The sequence below is a fragment of the Ylistrum balloti genome, unplaced genomic scaffold (genome assembly GCF_031769215.1).
Source record: "Ylistrum balloti isolate Yb309-2 unplaced genomic scaffold, AGI_CSIRO_Ybal_v1 Utg369568, whole genome shotgun sequence".
Taxonomy (NCBI): domain Eukaryota; kingdom Metazoa; phylum Mollusca; class Bivalvia; order Pectinida; family Pectinidae; genus Ylistrum; species Ylistrum balloti.
In genome coordinates this window covers 128,505-150,862 of record NW_026781865.1, presented here as the reverse complement: position 1 = coordinate 150,862, position 22,358 = coordinate 128,505, and the positions used below count along the sequence as shown (strand labels likewise).

The 22,358-nt window shown below is 32.8% G+C and overlaps 1 protein-coding gene across 2 annotated transcripts; it reads right to left on the bottom strand.

The window, feature by feature from the left end:
* Nucleotides 1-474: 474 nt before the first annotated feature.
* LOC132557702 (fatty acyl-CoA reductase 1-like) lies at nucleotides 475-22,301 on the bottom strand. 2 transcript variants are annotated; one of them, XM_060222323.1, is made up of 12 exons: nucleotides 22,233-22,301; nucleotides 17,654-17,997; nucleotides 9,947-10,195; nucleotides 9,383-9,489; nucleotides 8,139-8,316; nucleotides 7,269-7,313; nucleotides 6,471-6,657; nucleotides 5,657-5,738; nucleotides 5,361-5,450; nucleotides 4,910-5,039; nucleotides 4,480-4,607; nucleotides 475-4,081 (listed from the first exon to the last, which is right to left on the bottom strand). In XM_060222323.1, the coding sequence occupies exons 2-12, from the start codon at nucleotides 17,858-17,860 to the stop codon at nucleotides 3,916-3,918; spliced, it is 1,569 nt and encodes a 522-aa protein (XP_060078306.1). In that variant the 5' UTR covers nucleotides 17,861-17,997; nucleotides 22,233-22,301; the 3' UTR covers nucleotides 475-3,915. The 2 variants fall into 2 exon arrangements, with proteins under 2 accessions (XP_060078306.1, XP_060078240.1); XM_060222257.1 differs by having other exon boundaries at nucleotides 22,248-22,296.
* Nucleotides 22,302-22,358: the final 57 nt, after the last annotated feature.

Here is a 22,358-nt window from a genome sequence, read left to right as displayed (position 1 = left end):
TATTATGTGTGGATATTTTGCTAATATTTTCTTGGGTGGAAATACACTGTTCACATTATAGGTAATAAATATATCAGGAATATGGATGTACCTCTCATGTCAGCTATGCATATTCAGAAAAGTTAAAAACATATTTAAACTTTGGTAGCTATATTTGTAAGGGAGTTAGTCCCTGTATACATAGTTTGAAAAGATAACACAGAGAAATAGATAACAATATCTGCTCAATTAATACATAGACAATCTTAATTATAAATAAGCACATACAAGTAACATCAAAACTGATACATATGGCAGACAAATATAATCAGTAACAATTAAATACATTAAAAATGTGTGCATGTACAAAGAATATAGCAACGCATATTTAAGTAGAGCACTGAAGGCAATCAAAACTCCCATATAGTATTTAGTAAGCCCCCTCCTACAACCCCCCCCCCCCCCCCCCTCCCCTCCCCCCCCCCCCAAAAAAAAAAATGCGTGGAACAGATATTTCGGAACACTTCCACATTTTCTTCACGTTGATAATGTCAATATAATAAATGTACAACCAGTAAAAGAAAATTTGAGTTAGACATTTTGATGACTACACAGTGACTTTTTCCCGACAAACGTCCAGTGTGGAGAGTACTAGTACTGATATAGGTAGTGTACAAGATGGTAGGGATTCTACCAACTGTTTTGGCTGTACTATAACCACTCAAGATGAAAATAGTGGGACAAGATAGTAATCAGATAAAAGACAGAAAAATAAACAAGATGGTGACAATGTATTGAAGTCAATATGGCTAACATTTGGTCATGGAGGTGTAGTACAGATAAGGAAGATGATTTATGTTCTTAAACAGAAGCATTGATTCAACAATTTTATAATACGTCATGGAGGAATTAAATTTAGAAAGATGAGGTGATTACTTAAAGGTGTCATATTCTTAGGTCTTAAGTCTTATTTAATCCTGTTTCTTGTTACTTGTACACAGAAAGGCAGCTTCTGTTTGAGAAAAAAACCTTGCTGAGTTCATATTCCGTAAGAGTTGTTCGAATGGAAAATTTTTGAGGCAAAGTTGCTCTGAATTTCAATACAAAATCAGTGGATGCCAAAAAAAGCCATGAAATGATAATTTGGATGATACCAAAACAAAACAATGCTTTAATATGGAAAGATCTTCACTGAAAACTAGTCCAACAATTAACTGATTATGATATTACAATCAAACTATTTTTGTGGAATTTCTTACATGTATCAGATAATATCACTAGGAACACAGGCATAAGATGTTAACATAAGCACAAAGGGGTGATAATTCAACCATACATACATTTGTGTAGATCGATAAAACTACTATATCATAGTGAATTTGGTAAGAGTTAACTTTTTTTTCACTAGACCAATTAATATGTTTTAATGAATAATTTCAGAAAAAATCAGTAATAATCATTAATTATGTAAAATAGATGATAGATGAAAAATTTGAACATGATTACAACTGGTCTTATATTCACTTCATTGACCAAAACGACACGGAGCCATGTTTGTTATCTTGACATATGAAAAGCACATAATTGAAGATGTTATTCTATGGCAAATTAAAGCACTTAAGTAGCACGTGTTCAAAGAATTTGGAAGAAAAAACTTGTTATTCCCTCTCCTCATTATTCACAACATATACATGTATTGAGCACTTTTTGAAAGGAAACAACTTCATTCTGGTTTAAGGAAAAATATTTCACATGATACAGCTGATCACGTGATACATAACAAGATCACATGACAGTAATATGGTACTTCCTAGAGCCCACTGAATAAATAATCCAATGTTGTAGGAATGTGGTATATATACATAATAGGTCAATATATTTCTACTATTGTTCAGAGCTTATATTTGGTCTACTGAAATAGGAATAATATAAAAACATATTACCAAAAATTATACTAAAAATTTGTCACGGCAGAATGAGAAGAATGAAAAACTCAAAAAATCATAAATGTTTAATTATGCGTACACTTAAAGCTCTCAACAAACTCAAATCCTGAAAATCTGGCCATTTTCATAATATATATCATCATATCATGTAAAAATAATACACATTTGTTCTAACATTACTTGTATATTGTCACATGATTTTGGTGCTTAATAAAGTAAATTAAGAAAATACACTGTATTTCTAAAGATATACTGTAAAATTGTTATTTTTTGTGGGGAATTTGTTTTCTTTGAATTGGTAAGTGCTCTCAATCTACGAATTCATTTGTCAATTAAACAGCAAACTGATAAAAGCTGACATAGATTTTAGTACTAGTGGATTGCGTGTGCCAGAAATTACTTTTTCCACAAAATTAATTGCCAAAGAACTCCTATATTTTTGGAAAACAAAAAACATTTGTGCCTAACTGAAATATCTGGTTTTACAGTGTATTATAGATTTTCCATACAATAGTATTTACATTCACTCTACAGTCTTAAAGCAGCTCATTTCCATACATCTGGTCGTCATCTATACACACTCTCTCTATTCAGGATAATGACCTATTCTAGTGTCAACTTCAAAATAGGTAGTCATGTTAGCTCTATGTAATTCTAGTGTCTTCAGTTCAACCAGTTTGACTTTAAATTCTCATAATGATAACAATAGGTAGAACAAAACTTAAAATGTACAAATGGTCTGTCAAATCTGGCTGTCTTGCTTCCCCTGAAACTGCAGAGCTGGATAGTACCAGGATCAGCGGAAACAAGATAACAAGCATTATCTAGAAATCAATCACTTGGTCTATCCTTAATGCATTATATTTGAAAAATGAACAGTTCTGATCCAACAGGTCAAACTGCCTGCAGTGAAGCGGCTTATTCTTATTAAAGTAATTGAAATCAGTATTACTATGGTTACGTTAGTAACTGGGCAGAGCAAAGAAATGTCATCATTTTCATCTCTGTTGCTGTTTCAGAGATTGACATACATGTAAACATCAGTAATGATAGCCATTTAGGTTTGGAGTAGGTACACTACATAACTAGAGACACTGGCCAGTCTGATATCAGTGCACAACCACAACGCCTGATATTGGTCTTGCTTGACCTTTTCCAACCTTACACAGTGGTCAATATGACGTCATTAACAGCTATAGAATGGATGATGGTCTTTTTCTTCTAGTAATGGGAAGATTTTTCCTTGCATGTTTTAAAATTTTACACAATTTTCCCATCCAATGTTTGTATAGATATGCAAATTTGGAGCAATTAAGATGGGTTTTTCAATTTGGCAAGCTGAACACGGATTAAAAAATTTACAGAGATTTAATGAAAATGACTAGAAAGTGAAATTTTGTGGAGTGACTGTTACAGCATATACTTAAAAGAAAAAAAAAGTTTGAAGCCAAATTTCACAATCTGTGATAAAAAGATTACCAACACCTTGAAATTATGCTAATCATGTATACAGTACTTATCAATACATTTAAAGGCATCAATGATATTGTGGATTTGATAACTTTATAAAACATTTTCTCCTTATTCCACGCACATTTGTTGTATATTTATGCTGAAATATAATTTTCCGTAAATATTTATTCTACATCCTACTGGAATCAATGATGATATGGATTTCACACATCCACTTTTCTCCCAATCCTTCCTTTGCAGAATCTCATACATTTGGGCACTAGGATATACACTGTTAAACATTTTCAGTTTTGACTTAGCAGAAAATTTAAATCTCCAGCTTCTACTGTCACTCCATAAATTAGTCTTGGCTGCAGCTGTTTTTGGTCAGGTAGGTGTTTCCATTATGCTGGAGTGTGTGATCTTGTTTGAAGCCACAAACATGAATTTCCTGTCTTGACTTTTCATCCTTCCATCAATGGTTTTCAGCTCCCCAGAGTCTGCTGTCAAGACATTCATTGGTTTACTTTATATTGATTCATTTTCCACCAATGGTACTGGTAATACGAGTATATTTCACAAACTTCATCACAAGTCCCATGATAAAGAACCACAAGTTCCGCGCAATTTGCGACCGCGCAATTAACACACGCCACAAAGCTACAAGGAGAATGGTGTTGAAAGTGTAGCGAATGTTCCTCAATCTGAAACAGAAATGTTTGTTTTCAAATTATAGAGGTCCCTTAAATATGTACAATATTATGAAATTGAAAATTTAAACAATTTTTATTTAAATTGTAAAACTAAACAAGTATTATGAAGACATTTCAAAACTACATACCACATAAATACATGCATGCTACATACTTTGTCCTCTTACTTTATCAAGATATATCACATACTTATCTATTATCAATTTTTGCTCTTACTATTTCTATACTTTGAGTCTATGAGTGTATTCTTCTTTTTGAACAAACCATTTTAAATGCCATAACCATGAGAGGTAACAAAATATATACTGTAGACAAACTCCTTGGTTGGAAGAGCTGGAATCAAGCTTAAAACTTGGTTTTACATACAGGTTTGTTCGAGTAAGACTTACTTTCTGAGGTGGGCCCTTGCTGCTGGGAGTCCAGACAGGTCTTCATTGAGAAGAAACTTCTTCGTACCCAGACAGTAGTTCTCCAAGTATGTCGGCCAGTGCATCCCTCGAGGGTCAAAGTAGAATCTCTGAAAATGACAAGTAATTTTGCTTGCAGTAAGCCCATGAAAGGGTTTGCTTTTTATCTTTCAAGTGATAGCCAGAAAATCAAGGACTTGTTCCAGGACATTTAAACTATAATTGTGCTAGCTGCAGCTTCTCTATGCCGTATATACAGTAATTCTTGTAGATGGGTGGATTTTTGAAAATACCAATAGTTTGCTAAGATTTGATTGTATCAAATCAAGTACATTAACATTATATGTATAAGACACCAAAGAATGATGTCTGATTAAATACAAACATCCTTATTGTTATAATAAATACTTACTTTTTTGTCTTCTGGCGTCATTTGGCTCTTGAGCATGTCTAGGTTATTGTATGTCCACTCCCACGAATGTGTAGTGAAAAATGTAAGGGAGTTCATGGCTCGGTGAAGCTTGTTGTAGATCTTCACCATCCTGTTGTATAAACAGTGAGTAAATTGGGAATTGGTGAGAAATTAACAAGCCATTAATAAGTAAACAGTCAATGTAGTGTAGTAGGTAGTGTTATGTAATTATAAATGATAAACTGTTCAATCATTAAAAGATATTACTCTCAAACCAATCAATCAAAACATCAATCAATTAATTGATGAAATCAAAGTTATTCAAATTCTTAAATATACAAATTCATATTTTCCCTCACTCCCTCCCCCACACCCCGCCCTATCCCTAATCCTCCCTTCCTACAACTAATGGTTAGGTGTATTATGTTTAGTTCAAGAAAATATCACCTACCTTGGCCTTTTTCCCATGATGCAGTAGCCAAGATCAGCAAAATAAGCGGGTATCATATGGCTAACAAACACCCAGTAGTCATGAATCATACTGAAAATAAAAATAAAAAGATTTTTTAATATTTATCTTTTTTTTTTGACACCAAAGATAGTACAGAGCTCTATTTAATTAAATCTTAGTTGTTTTATTTTTTGTGTTTGGCATGATTTGCTTCGTGTTTTTCATGTATTGATAGAATATTTCAAATACATGTAATTTCATTTTAACAACTTTTTTCTCTGATCCAATGTACATACCTGTTCATGGTCAGGCTAACCTTTGGTCTTCGGAAACAGGAGTCCAGTGGGACTTTTTTCCAGAAATTCATCACAACACCCTCTGAAAATAATCCAAATATTATAAATGAACATATGCAAGTATAAAAACTAGTTAAATACAAGATCCTGTTTGAATATCAATCTTAACTAGGCATACAAATGCCTTAAAAACTTCTTCATACAGTTATTTCAACAAATTCTAGCACTTTTATTTTAGTATGTATATATGTATATTGCCAAAAATTGATATAAAGTGTGTTTCATCAATGGTTACCTCCCTTTGACAAGATGTTTGTACTTAAAGAAGAATATCAATGACCGCTCTATTTCATAAAATCACCAGTTTTCCTTCACATTACATAACAAGATCTTAATTAAGTACATCATACAACAACAAGGTGAAGTCTACACTGTATCCCAGTCTCTCCCATCACTTCATACTATGTCTATCCCCTCTCTACTCATTTTCCCATCTTTTCTCGTCCACTTACAGGCGAAAAGACTGTCACAGTGGAAGTGTTAAGTAAATAGATAATCAAGTCTATTATTAGTAACAACAACCCTTCTCCCCCAGTTGAAGAAGTTGACACAGCTTTTGTCTATTATTAGTAACGACAACCCTCCTCCCCCAGTTGAAGAAGTTGACACAGCTTTTGTCTATTATTAGTAACAACAACCCTTCTCCCCCAGTTGAAGAAGTTGACACAGCTTTTGTCTATTATTAGTAACAACAACCCTTCTCCCCCAGTTGAAGAAGTTGACACAGCTTTTGTCTATTATCAGTAAGACCTACCCATCTCTCCCCAAGTGAAAGGATTAGTACTGCCTGTAGTACAGTGGTAGATGAGTGTAGAGCTTGGCTTAGCAACAGATGTGTACCACGCTACTGCAATCATCATGTTGACTGGCAAGTCTACTGGCACAATGTCTGCCACACAACGGAAATCCCCCTTCACTGACCTGAGAATCCCTTTGCCTGCCTGCAATCATTTAAAATAGACAGAATATATATCTCATATCTTTTATAAAACTATATCAAGGATTTTCTTTAGGTGAAATCTTGACAGGGAACATGTCTTTCCAAGCATTAGGAAAACCTTTCAGGAACATACATAGTATTTCCCATATCAAATGTGTTTAAGTTTTACAGATGAATTGCTGATTGATGCATGTTGAAACCAAACCATTTAAGACTATGGTCTATAGAAATAATGGTGAAAGTGTAATGGTACAGAAAAATATGTGATTAAAATATTGACTCAAAATAAGCCTTGTTTTAACTGATAACTAGATAGGAATTCAAAATAAAGACTAATATATCTATCATGTCCTGCAAAGTAATAGTGTATAACATAAAACGTTAATTTTGTAGTGAAGTTCATCATTTCATGGCTGTAGACAAACCACAAAAATAAAATTTAACAAATAAGATTTCAGATGAAAGGAATGTGTGTTTCTGATTTACATGCAAGTCTTTATTCTCAACAGATGGATTATCAATCAGGCTTAAATCACGAATCAAAAACGTATTGTTATTGAAATTCCTAGATGTAACAGTGTGATGATAAGATCCTGTTCATGCCTTACTTACAGCAATGTACAGGCCACTGGGTCCATTGTAGTTATCTATCCATCCCTGAAATCCGTAGAAAGTCACAACATTACTGTTAGATTGTAACAAGGTAGTGCCAAATAGCAACACTGTATCAAACCATTACATTGTACTTAAGTGTCAAATAGCATCATTGTAGTGCCAAATATCAGCATTGTAGTGTCAAATAACAACATTGTAGTGTCAAATAGCAACATTGTAGTGCCAAATATCAACATTGTAGTGTCAAATAGCAACATTGTAGTGCCAACTAGCAACATTGTAGTGTCAAATAGCAACATTATATTGTTAGCATCAAATACCGTCATGTAGTGTTGTATAGAAATATTGTTTTGACAAATATTAACATAACAGTATGAAATAACATCATTGTTGCATCATAAAGTATCATTGTTGTGTCAAATGGTAACACTGATACTATTTGTGGTGACACAGTAACTATTTGTCAACTTTGAATATTAGAAACATGTACAGTATAACTGAATAGCTTTATAACATAAACAATCTACTTAAAACATCTATAGCTAACTAGCCAATCAACTGTTTGTAAGAATGCAATGAGTGCAAGACTCACATAGATATACTTCTCATCACCTGATGATCAGGAAATAGCATGAAGTATCTTGTACTATATACATGATATATTTGGTTACAAAATGATAACATATAGAGTCTTATCTTTTCTTAGAAGGGTAGTAAAAACAATTGTTTACATTCAAAAGTTATAAAAATTCTTCCTTGTTACTTCAAATCAAGTTTCCTTCCTCTATTGTAACATTCTTTACTAACTCTAGAAAATTACATTGTGTAATACATATATGTATTATTGCTACTAGACTGAAACCTTACCGGGTAGGGCTCCTTCCATGCAGCACCCACTATCGATGGCCGAACAATGGCCAGGGGCAGATCAGATCCCTCCTTCACCAACAGGTGCTCTCCCAACTGTTTTGTGTAGGTGTAAGTGTTTGGTTTGTTACCAATCAATTTGGGTGTGATCTTCTCAATCATATCATCATCCATCCACCTGGAAAAAAATAGAATTTAGTCTTCAAAGCAAGCTTTACACCAAAAACTTTAATACATAATATAATGTGTCTAAATATATAATGTATAAAGAAATTCTTGTATGTAATGTATAGGTACATAATAAATGTTGTATCTAAATACATAATGTATTTTAAAAAATGTGCATACAAAATAGTTGAATCAATCTTCTAAATACCATGGATACTTGTTAATGTTTTAGTTGAACGTGTTGCTCCTAATAAAGGTTTATCAAATCCTTAAAAGCTGTTAATCATATTACAAAATGTACAATTTAACCTTTAAAATTCACTCATTCAACTCACATACAGCTAAGTGAGTCATGAACTATTGTGTCAGGTGACTTATCAGTAACCTTGAATTTTTGACTCTGTGACCTCCAGTAAGGTCAATGATTTCTGATAATGTAAAACATTTTTTCTAGGAGAGATGTCATCCCTACTTAGTGATTTAAGATTAGCTATATTTGTCACTGAATTCCTGATATTTTTAGCATGAGTACTGCCATCCCAAGAGTAAATTATACTGTCCCCTTCCCTCCCAGGAACACAGGCTGAACATCATGTCTCCGATTGCCTAGAGAAGCTATCATTATAGAAGAAACACATTCAGAATTTCTATGAAAAAAAAGAAGAAAATTGAAGTATCTATCTGTAATTACTCCTTGAAAAATTCACAAGTGTATTATCTACAATATAGCATGGGTATATAAACTGTGTTAATGAAATAAAAGTCAGTTCAGGTGTCCATGTGGCATCTTGGACAATTGCTTCCATTTCAAAAATGCTCAAGGTCTGACTTTATGACTCTCTTAGTTTGACCCTAAATAAGGACTAGATGTTTGGAAATTTCTCCTATACCTCAAGGAAATTACCCAATCCACTGGAACATTTCCCTTCGAGCTTGAATATTTCACTTCTTTTTGAAAATTTCCCTTTATTTTCCTTTTTTAATTTTCCACTTGAGCATAAATTGTTCAAGCCAAAGTCATCACCATGCCATCTTTAACTCCAGAACATGGTATTATGATAACATCTAATACTTACTGGAGAGCGTCTATCAATCTCTGAGGATCCACAGGTGGGTTGTAAATCATTTCTTCTATAAAAGGTTTATCACAGTTAGCATAGGCAGTGGACATATGGAGGAAAACCTGTAAAAAAAGTGGACAATTACGTTTTACATGGGTGTCATACGAATGGATGTAACAAGACTCATCTTAAGAGTTAATTCATGGATTAAAATTCTGGTTTATTTAAACTTTATTCATAACTACACTCACCATTTAAAAGAAATTAAAGATAAAAAAGATTTTAGGGCACTTATATATATTCCAAAATATTATTGCTTATGTTTGAAAAGAGTGAATATTTTACTTCCTTATACAAGTTTCCATGCTATATATTCCACTTGTGTTAAGGACAACATGACTAATTTGGGTGACTTTAGGAATCATTATATAGCATGTAAAAAGCTATAATTCAATCAAGATGGAGAAGTCTACTTATCCTTTATATATCTGGCAACATAATGCCACACACACACACATATATATATATCACAGATGACTTCTATTATTATTGTTATTACAGAAACAAAAAAAAACAAACCTCCAGATGCTTAAATTTTCGACAGAATTTCACCATTCGTCGAATACCAAGGAGATTCATCTCAACTGCAACACGCAGGGGTTCATCAAACCTCACTGTGGCTGCCCCGTGGAATACTACATTAACCTTTTCCTGGAGAAGTACTGCATCCTCTTCTGAAACTCCCAAACCATCAAGGGATATGTCTCCGCTGATGGGTTGGACTTTTTTGTGGAAATCTGGCTGTTCATTTCTTAACTTTTCAAATGCCTAGAAAAAAGAGAAAAAATATCTTTATTATCATTAATGTGTATTGTAACCATGGTGTGTTTGTGTGTGTGATGGTGTGTTAGTGTGTGTGATGGTGTGTTTATGTGTGTGATGGTGTGTTTATATGTGTGTGATGGTGTGTTTGTGTGTGTATGTGTGTGTGTTGGGTTTGAAGGGAAAAACATGATACAGGTCAAAGTTATAAACTGTTTCCAATGCTTTATACTGAACTGCATTTGCTATGAGTGGGCTCACTTATTACCAGGCATGGATTTATTCACTGAATAATACAGAGTATTATATTTACCAAGTCCAGACACAGGCTGTACTTAGCTAATAGGTCAACATAATCACCCATTAGATGCTCTGGCTTTGAACTTAAGCTGCTTATATCACAATGTCTGTAGAATTACAACAGTCACACATATGTTATAACTAAATATGTACTTTCACATCCATATTGTTGCATATTTTTCTGCAATATTCTGACTTAAAACAGCTATGTTATTCTATCATAAAAGCCATGGACAGTCATCAGTTTTACAAAATGTCCAAAATTTCTACTTTTTACTTGCAGCATAGATTACCATTATGTAAAGAAGATATGGTGAGGTTTATTCCAACTACGGGTGAGAAAAAGGTTCATTAACAAGATTTAACCTGAAGAAACCATCACACAGGTCACAGGGAGAGAATCGTGTATGTCTCCACACCCTGATGTGGTGTGTCATTACAACTGATGAATAAGTAACATAGATTAGCCAATAAGTTGATTGATGTCAATGTCTGAGTGGGAAATGATTGAACTTATCATTAAAATTCCTGAATGTTGATTCATTACCCAGCGATACTGTGCATATGACAGAGATCAATCTGACACAGGTCAATCTAGCTCAGTGTCTCGGGACTAATGCAAATGTTATGTATTGTACATGCAATTAAACCTGTTTTTAAGGTCACCTTTATACATAGGCCACTTTTTTCTTTCCTATATAATGCAATCTATAGTAATTGAACCTCTGTATGAAGGTCATTTTTACTGCTCCCTAGAGTGGCCTCTACAGACAGGTGTGACTGTTTACTAAAACCAATTTCAATTTAAAAAAGTATTGATAAACTAGTGATCTAAGACACTTGCTGATATACGTATATATCCATTTATATCTAATAAAAAACTCAATGATACAAGTATTATCTAAAAGCAAGGTTTTAATCTGTATTTTTACTTATATAAAAACAAAACACTTCTTGTCGAGAAAGTCATTTTGGTAGTTCAAGTTCAACATCAAGTTTCATTCAAAGTATCAGGATTTGTTATCACTGTGACCCATTTTGGTACATGTGAGTAACATATATCAGGTGGTAATATCCTCATTGTGATCATTGTATTACAAATCATAAAATGCTCTGAAAACACACACATGTATTATGAATATAACATTATACCTTTGTTGACTGGGTTTGAGGTCAACATGTGTTAGGTTGAACCAAAGGACTAAACATCAAGATGTTGACCGGTAACAATTGCTCTTGGGCAAACATCTTGGATTTTAGAGTTTAGTCACAACAGAAAATATAGAGAATAAATAGTAAAGGTATAACAATATACTTTGTGTATAAGGGTGTGATGAATGATGAGCTGTGTTGAGTTTATGTAAGCAAAATGGACATTAGACATACTGTATAGTTGGTAATATTTGTGGGAGATTTAATTTCATGACATTCAAGGTCATTTAAGATATCATGAATGTAAATACAATGTATCCACCAACGGTTTAACAAAGTCTAAGGAAATATATGTTATAGGTCTAAAGGATACCAATATATATATGAACTATCCTAAAACAACAGGGCATCTGTGCAATAATCTAACTCTGTGAACTAAAAACAACTTTACAGTATCTGCCCATTAAAATGCCTGGTGAAGAAGGAAATTAAACTCAGAATATGATGTGAGATTCATACCGAAAAAGTGTGCAGAATAAAAAAAGAAAATTGATTAGACAGAGTAAAGTAGGATTTATGTATTACAAAAAACCTCATATTGAAACACATAAACACCTGCTATCATTCCTGAGCATATAAATAGAAATAAGGACATATATATATATCATAAAAGCAATCTCCTACCATCTGTTTCTACATTTAATATATTAACCAATGCATGCTTATACAGCAGCGCAACAGGTAAAGTCTAAGGTATTGTAATTAAGGTAAATTAAATGATTCATAAAAAAAAACATGTGATGGACCTCTCCTCCAATAAGTTATGTGAGGAAGATGTACAGAAATAGGTCTTAGAAATTCAGAATTTAAAGTCATGGAAATATCTATTGTTATTACAGGTATAATTTATATTACTGCCAGATCGTAATATCTATTGTTATTACAGGTATAATTTATATTACTGCCAGATCGTAATATCTATTGTTATTACAGGTATAATTTATATTACTGCCAGATCGTAATATCTATTGTTATTACAGGTATAATTTATATTACCGCCAGATCGTAATAAAGCCAGGGCAGAAATTAATATTTTTCTGAGATCAAAAGGGAGATTAGTGATTTTTTTCATTCCTTATTAATTCTGGGAAACAGAACTCCACTGGGAGTCAACAAATTTCCACCCAAAGGCTGGAGCAATGTTTTCATACATCCCAAGAACAGAATTTATCACAAGATATCAACCTGATTACAATGGCATTTAGACACAATACCTACATTTGTAAATTTTATCTTTTAAATTACGTCAACCAGTCAGGCATACAACATGAATGCCCCCACTCTAAAGCAGATAAATGCTTCATATCATCGTTCAATTATTTCTAAATCAAACCTAATTGTGACCTCAACTTCAAGTGGAACTCCGAAACCTGAACTTATTCTAGGTTCACTAGAATATATAGGTTGGACAAAATAAAATAAGAAAATAAGAGCTCATCATAACAGGACCCCATATATAAGTCCCCATCTACCCTTTTAGTAGTAAATGATGATTGTTAAAGTACTTAAACACAGGGATGGAAAGTTTGGGACAGGCTGTTACACACCCTGTAGTTGGCCATTTGATCCAATCAGTAAATGGATGCCATCATCATGTTCCAGATGTCATACTTCACTTACATAGCAAATTTCATTAAAATCAGACAATATCTCAATTTTGACCAATCATTAAAAAATTTCATAATTAACGGTAAAACAGCACTGCAAATAAAATCATTAGCTTTTTTATGCAAATATATACATTTTGTATAAAGAATCTAACATACCATGTTCTTTGTTATATATCGTTAGTGCTATAATTCATTGTTATTTGTATAATAACAAACATTACATAAAATTATGTCAATTGCACAAGTTATAAAACCCAGTGGAGCTCTGATTGGCTAAAAGTTTCCATTGTGATATCTTAACTTTATGATATCATACGCACAGCAATATCCCGGAGGAGTTTCCATTTCATATGAGAAATATGTCATGAATTTGCTGTTTTATAGCAAAAACTGCACAGAAGATTCACTAGGGAGTACAATTCTCCCTCTTTTTAGTGAGAAAATTTCCCTTATTCTCCCTCTTTTTAGTGAGGAAATTTCCCTTATTCTCCCTCTTTTTAGTAAGGAAATTTCCCTTATTCTCCCTCTTTTTAGTGAGGAAATTTCCCTTACACTTGAAAATCTCTCTTGTCACCAGAAAATTTCCTTTGCATTTGAAAATTTTGCCTTTTCTGCTTAAACCCATGCTTATATAGATTCAATACTGGCCTATGACCTTGCCAGCAATATCTATATGCTCCCAATAAACTACCTGGTGAACGGCCTGACCTAGTATCAGAGCAATATCACACTTGATCAAAAAGCTTGTCTTTACTATCCAACGATTCAGTAATAATCAATCTTAGGAAACTTGTGAACACATTATTATATGGTTACATGATAGTACATGTCTGATATTTAGTTAATGTACCACATGTATATTGTACAGCCATATCATGCTTTGTGCACTGTAGCATGATATTGCAAAAACAGAAAAATAAGATATATTTTGAAAATTTTGTGATACAAATATAGTTTTTTTAAAAAATATAAATGAAACCCAAAATTACTACTGATTAAAAAGAGGTCATATAAAATCATCAACACAAAACTAAGATTTAATAGATGAACTCAAAGGAAATTGATCATATATGTGAGTACTTGTTAAATATGAATAAATGAGCATTTACATTGCCTTTATTGGATGTGAAACAAGGCCACCATTTGATAATGTGATCACTTGGATAATTTGTAAATAGTCATTAAAGCATGCAGAAACACAAAACATTATTTTCATACAATACCAATTTACTGCAGAATTAACATAGAAAAACAGATTGTGAATTGACAATAGTATCAATAAGAATACTGAAATCTACAGTCTCTCCAGAATATATTATCAGCTACAGGCGAAAAATCTTACCGGTATCTGCAACCAATCACTCTGTCCAATTTGAAAGATGGAAGAAAAAATATATACGCATGTACTCGTAGAATTTAAGGATGGTATGTGAAATATATCGGTGTATTTATTCTGGAATAAGCCCATGTAGTCAACATATTTCTTATTACAGAACAATGAAATATAGCTAGCTTTGGTTAAAAGTTTTCCTGAACTGCAGATAGCATATATATATATATAGACATGGATGTATACCCGGGTATATAATGCATGTGAGAGCTTATTACCCCGGGTATATAATGCATGTGAGAGCTTATTACCCCGGGTATATAATGCATGTGAGAGCTTATTACCCCGGGTATATAATGCATGTGAGAGCTTATTACCATATGTGGTTTTCTGGTGGATTATTGATGTCAAAACAGTACATAATATTACACATACCAGCTGAAACACAGTACCTATTCTAATATCTGTACAAGGGGTACAGGGTGGGGGGGATGTAATTCTTCAAAGAGAGGGGACTTTGCCTGACAATATTGTGTACTCGAGATCTGACTTTTTAACTCATATTAAACATTTTAGGACAATAGAAATCGTATTCATTTGTGATTGCCTTGAGGATTTTTGCAGTGTTGGAATCACAAGTTTGCAGATATTCTATAATTCAACTGTACATGTGTAGTGATTTATTTTGTCACATAGGGGGCATTTATTAGGAAGGAGGTGTTAATTAGAATAAAGTGAGTAAAATAAAAATCATCTGAAACTGAGAGAAAGATGAGTTATGATAATCATACAGAATGGAGTTAAAGATCCTTTAAACTTTTAATGTATATGATGGACTTAAATTGTCCACATTTATTTCATTTTACAATATGTTTAAATTATCTGATGTTGCTATGAAATTGTAATTACCTATATGATGCAAAAGATGCAGAGGGCAAAATAAAGAAAATGTATCTAAAAATCTATAAATTGTAGATATGGCTTAAGGTCATTATTTCTAATGACTCTGTAAGGGTTCAAATATATGATCTTTATTCATCTTATTACCCACTACAATTTCCACAGCAAAGTAAGTAGCATTAGGCTAAAGTTACATAATTCCCCCTTCAGGAAAAGAGGTCCTTTTCTGGAGTTTTCCAGGAAAGATAGCTATGCTTATATATTGATTGTCTGGAAACACTGACTGTTATCAGGAAATTATTCATTTTTGGGAAATATTGGATTTGAAAGTATGGGAATATTGTATTTAATGTATTAATAGTCTTTTGTACTATATTTTGGTAACAGAGTTTACAGGCTAGAGTCTTTTGTACTATATTTTGGTAACAGAGTTTACAGGCCAGAGACTTTTGTACCATATTTTGGTAACAGAGTTTACAGTCTAGAGACTTTTGCACTTTATTCTGGTAACAGAGTTTACAGGCCAGAGACTTTTGTACCATATTTTGGTAACAGAGTTTACAGGCTAGAGACTTTTGCACTTTATTTTGGTAACAGAGTTTACAGGCTAGAGTCTTTTGTACTATATTTTGGTAACAGAGTTTACAGGCCAGAGACTTTTGCACTTTATTTTGGTAACAGAGTTTACAGGCCAGAGTCTTTTGTACCATATTTTGGTAACAGAGTTTACAGGCTAGAGACTTTTGTACTATATTTTGGTAACAGAGTTTACAGGCTAGAGACTTTTGTACTATATTTTGGTAACAGAGTTTACAGGCCAGAGACTTTTGCACTTTATTTTGGTAACAGAGTTTACAGGCTAGAGTCTTTTGTACTATATTTTGGTAACAGAGTTTACAGGCTAGAGTCTTTTGTACTATATTTTGGTAACAGAGTTTACAGGCTAGAGTCTTTTGTACTATATTTTGGTAACAGAGTTTACAGGCCAGAGACTTTTGTACTATATTTTGGTAACAGAGTTTACAGGCTAGAGTCTTTTGTACCATATTTTGGTAACAGAGTTTACAGGCTAGAGACTTTTGTAACATATTTTGGTAACAGAGTTTACAGGCTAGAGTCTTTTGCACTTTATTTTGGTAACAGAGTTTACAGGCTAGAGACTTTTGCACTAGTTTGGCAATGAAGAATACAACATAAGTGGTATGTATAGTACCTTTTATAACTTTACTACAGCTAGAGAATTGTTAAATTGAAAAAGGGCTGTCAAGTGTGGAAATTGATAAACTGCTCATAAAACAATTATTGGCTTGTAAATTTTTCAAATAATTTACATGTAAATCTTTCCATTAATACATAGGAAAAACACTGTCATGTATTATACACTGTACAAGCAGTGATGATGTATATCAGTACATGCTGTATATCAGTACCTGGTATGAAATTCAAACATGACACAGTTGTTCACATTGACCTTTTATTTAAGAGGGTATCATGATGAGGTTTATCTTAACCGGAGATATTTACATAAACTATAGGAAAGTAGTAACTTTGATCCATGATCAAGGACTGCATATATCATCATGTACCAAATATCAATAACACATGACATACATTTTCAGAACTGAGATCCAACATTGACTTAAAACTTCTGTCAATGCAATAACTGTGTACAAATCTTTTGAAACTGTTTTCATCCTGAAACTTTGAAACTACACTTTTGGTATTTGTATAACGATGATTCAAATTCAAGGACAGAAAGTTTTCAGCCAAATATCATTTAATTTGAATGGACTAATTTTTTTTTTCTGTGCCAAAGTAAAAAAAATCTTCTACATTGCTTGATCTCTACAAATACATAAATACATGCATTATATATGAATGGGGGAACTCTGGTTTTCATCAGTATGAGTTATAAAATATTTAATAAGAATACAGTTTGGTAAGTTGACTGGTTTGAGTGTGTGTAACAAGCTAACATAAATATCAGATAGGTAATGCCTTTTTTAAGATATATACATGTAGTTTGAAATAACTTCAGAAAAACATTTTTTCATTTAAATAAATTGCTTAAATAAATGATCAATTACTACAGATACCCTATGATTTACTTACAGATTTTTCCATAAGTTCCTGACTTCTTTGGGTGATATCCTGAGAATTTTTTGGACGCATCAATAAGTAAAGAGTTCCAATTTCTGGACAACTCCGTAAAAGTTTCTCCACAAGCACTTTTCCCAGGAACCCTGTGCCTCCTGTGATAAAAATGTTTTTCCCAGCAAAGTAAGTTGCAATGGCAGAAGCTGTTTCCCCTTCCTCCATGATGCTGTTGAATTTATTGATGTGAATAAATGTCAGTCAAGATTTCTTAAAATAAAATATGAGGTCAGATGTGTAAGAAATCCCAGAACAAGTTGTGAAGGCAGTGATATAGCCTGTACCGTCACACTGAAACAGACCTGGAACAGATGAGAATCACAAAATGTTAAATTAGATCACAATAAATGTAAATAGTTACTAAGATACACAGGACCTGACTACAAAGATGTCACTGTAAATACATATGTATTAACTGTAGACCATGTGGGTAGGACGTAACAATTGTACCTGTAGTATATATTGCATGATTGTAAGACACCTCTAATTAAACTTGAGTCTTTATAGTTTCTCATTACCTTTTTCATTCAATGTCTCTCTTGACATTTATCACTGGTTGTCAAGACTGGGTAGGGTGTCATAATACCACAAGAATCAGGATATACATTTCAGCATGATTACACTACAAAAGTATTGGTCTGTGACCTCATCATCTGTTTTCATGTATTTGGACAACATCTTCATATCTTATAGAATAGAAGATCTTATAACACAACCAGTAGAAGATTTTCAGTGCCTGTTTGGAACTGAACTCATCCGGTCTGTGACCACAGATTACCAGCCAAACCCTGCACTATTACTGAGCAGAAGAAGGTGATGAAAACCTGTTATTTTATCTCTAGCTTTAGGGTCCTGATGAAGCCCACACAGTTTGGGCAAAATCGGTTGACAAGTTTAGTAAACCTACTACCAACTTATCCTGAGTTTGTTGCGGTTGATACTTGCGTTGTTCATCTTTAGCTGTTACAGTTGTAACCAACTGTGCTGACTAAGGATACAATGTGACATACACATGCCTACAGATCCTCAGCAGCTGTGATCAGTACACAAATTTGAAGAACTTGATTTACTACAGTTAGCCTTCAATAGTCAACAATAAATACAGGTATACATAGCCAGTCAATACTGAATTTACATCATCAGCTCTCACAATCTGTTGGATCTATATAATCATTTATTACAACAAGGCTAAGCCTAAATGTTGGTGTTCAGAATATACATATGTACAAGTACTTCACCTTATTTTGAAATCATCGAATTGTCCAACATTGAATATTTTGAAATCTATTGAATTATTGGGATAGTGCATTCATAACTCACAATCTATATTTTTACATTTAATGAATTATGGGGTAAGTATGTATGTCCATACCTCCCCATCTATATTTTGACATTTATTTCAGACAAAGATTGCCAATCATGTGCAAGATTAAATCACTGATAACTTTTAAAACTTTTAAAAAGTTATTTCTACATCATATATGTATGTGGAACAAACATGGTTTTCAGTTTGGACCTTATATGTACATATATATAGATTCCTTTTATTTCAGTTTAACTAATTTCACACAAGTTTAATTGTATCCTAAGTTACACTCCTCTGGATCAAGAGCTACCACGGAAACATGACATTGCTGTGTACTTGAGATTCAGCACTGATATTGTAAGTATGTATAAATTCAGTAGGTGCTTGTAGCATATCAACAATCTTAAATGTCAGCACTGACAAGTATTATTTTATGTAATCCTATTGACTTTCCATTGTTCTGTCTAGACATATATTATATATAAATAACAATATTACAGAATTCTGTTCCTTAATGTTTCCATCTGTTATGCGAGTTTTCCAGATTATTGTGTCCAAATAATCGCACATCCACTGAAGTAACAGTATCAAAATTTGTAGAGTGAAACAATTACACCACTTTAAGTTTCCAACAGTTCAAATTCAAGCTTGGCTTTATAAAGAGAACAAACATTTGATGTTAGTATATACATGCATATGAACATTACATATACACCGTGACATACATTATGTACTACCAAGGCCTTGGTACCAAGTAGAGTACAAACTTAGTCTGTAGTGTTCAGGTACAAAAATTACGTCAATTGCTGATAAAAGTAATCTGTATATTATCTAGCTTCAGTTTACCGATCAAAGTTTAAATGCCAAATAGTTTATCTACCAGTCAACACATCATCAAGTTGACAGCATAAAGATTCAATTATATTTTCATCCCACTGATAAATTCAAATATATAATTGAATTAGATATTATCCAAGAACCTATATATCTATTATTGATAGTAATTCAAATCACTTTCTATTGTGTGTTAGCATTTCCTATATATTTTGTCTGTATTTCCATACTGAGGTTAAAAAACATCATATATTCATGTTAACAACATTTTCATATAATAATAAAATCAAAGAGAAAACACAAAACAAATGGAGTATACACTTAAGTATTTCACTATGGCTAAATATCCAGCACACACTTATATAATTGCTGAAATCAAATCCTGATAGTTTAAGGTATATGTGTTCCAATATCAGATTAATATGGGGTATATATAGAGGTGGCCAACACTACATACATAATGCAAATATTTAAATTGTACTGATAAGAATAGAGTTATATATAGGTCATAGGTTCCGTGGTACACTATTAAAAACACATTGTCTGTAACCACTGTTCCAAATGATACCATTTGATTAAAGGGAGTCCAACAATTTATACTACATCATGACATTATTGTATTATCACATTGTCATAGTCATTAGTTGGTGTTGATCTTGATCACCAGAGGTGAGTTCATCAAAATAATATCAGTTAGGGGTTAGTACAGGATATTTTGAGATAAGCAGTGTGCAGTTGGATCTAGTCTCTGACATGGATACTTCCCAGTGTAAGAATTACTTCCTTTTAGGAGTCTCAGGATTCTTTTGGGTTTTACAAATTCCTTCCCTCTCTGACAATACTTATCCACTAAATACTAGTTTGAATCAAGTTTTTGGTTTAAATCTGTTCTATAAATTTACAGCATGTACATTTTTATGGTTTTATGTTTTTTTCAAAAGAAAACAAATTATTTAGAAGATTCGCAACAATATCAAAATATTGTTTTCCTTTGTGGGGCTAGCTAGTGACATATAATTCTATCAAAAGAAATTTGAACTGGATTTGTTAGTTGAATTTGACAAAGAAAAATCTGACTGTTCTTCATCAATCCTTTCCTGTATTTTTTTTTTTTTAGTTTTCAGTAGAAAACTACTTACACCTTAAAAGTTTGGAACCTCCAAATGAGTACTCAGAGTGACTAAATGAAAGATTTTAAGAAAATGTTTTGGAAGTTCTTTAATTTCCTGGAACTTAAGACAACCACACCAATTTGTTTTACATAAATTTGTATTAATAATAGTGGGTGTCAAATTTAAAACAAGTTGGGGCAGTAATGTACTCTTGACATGAAAATTTATAAGCCATCTGCAGTCTAACTGTATTACATATCAAGTTAAAGACGGGAAGTCAATACACTTATTTATTAACAAGACAGGCCTTTACATTCATGGTATGATCAATATATTGATATTCAGATAAAAGCTGAATATTGATGATTTTCATGAAGGTATATTGTATTTATACAGGCTTCAGGCTAATTAAATGAAAGATTAAGTATTTCAAAAACATAGAAAATCATATTTGGTCCACATCTAGTAGCATTATGCAGCAGTTTAAATTTCATAGCCATAAAAAACATAATGTTTGGTTAATACACTTATGGCTTACATGCATGTGAAGTGATTTTAAATCTACACACAAATCCTGATTAAGTCCTACATACATAGATTTTTATTGGACTTTAAGAATTTTGAAAATACTTAAATTTTACATTGAGGGACATTTTGTTTTAAGCAATAAAGATGAAAATGATCAATGGAATTCAATTGTACATTGGTGACTGCATGTGTAGGCCTATGTGTACATAACGTATACATTGCTAGCTTTACTGTCCAATCATATAGTTCGTGTATATTCTCAAATACAGATCGACGGGCAATGCCATTAGGGATAACTGTTATCAGTGGTAGTCACTGTTATGGATCTACATCAACTGTAATATATAAATCTGTTGTGTATTTAGGTCCTACCACATCGAGAACCCATTGGCAACAAAACAAACATTTGCATTAGGGGAGATAACTCGTATATTAAAACAAGTCAACCGGTGCACCACTGCTGCGAACGATTATGAAAAGTTACTAGTATAACATCAAATACATTTCAATTTGTAGTTCTATTTGAATGCCTGTGTGCACGAAAAGAACAAAATGATTCTACTTTTCGTCCAGAAATCGAAAACATGAAGCAGGAAATAAAAAGAAATCAATAACTGGTTTATCGCCAATATAACTAGGTAATGCCGGCAAAGACGACCCAACCCACTTCGAAAATCGTGACAGAATGATTATATCACAAAACTATGTATGAATAATGATCGATGGCATACAATATTAATCAAGACAAAATACTCACTTTTTGTATACAGACCTTAATATTTGTTTAAACACCCATTCATTTCTTACGAAGTGGAGACATTTTCCATCACATCAAACCGTGGTCAAGGCCAAAGGTAAATTCTGGGTCACAGTTCAAAGGATG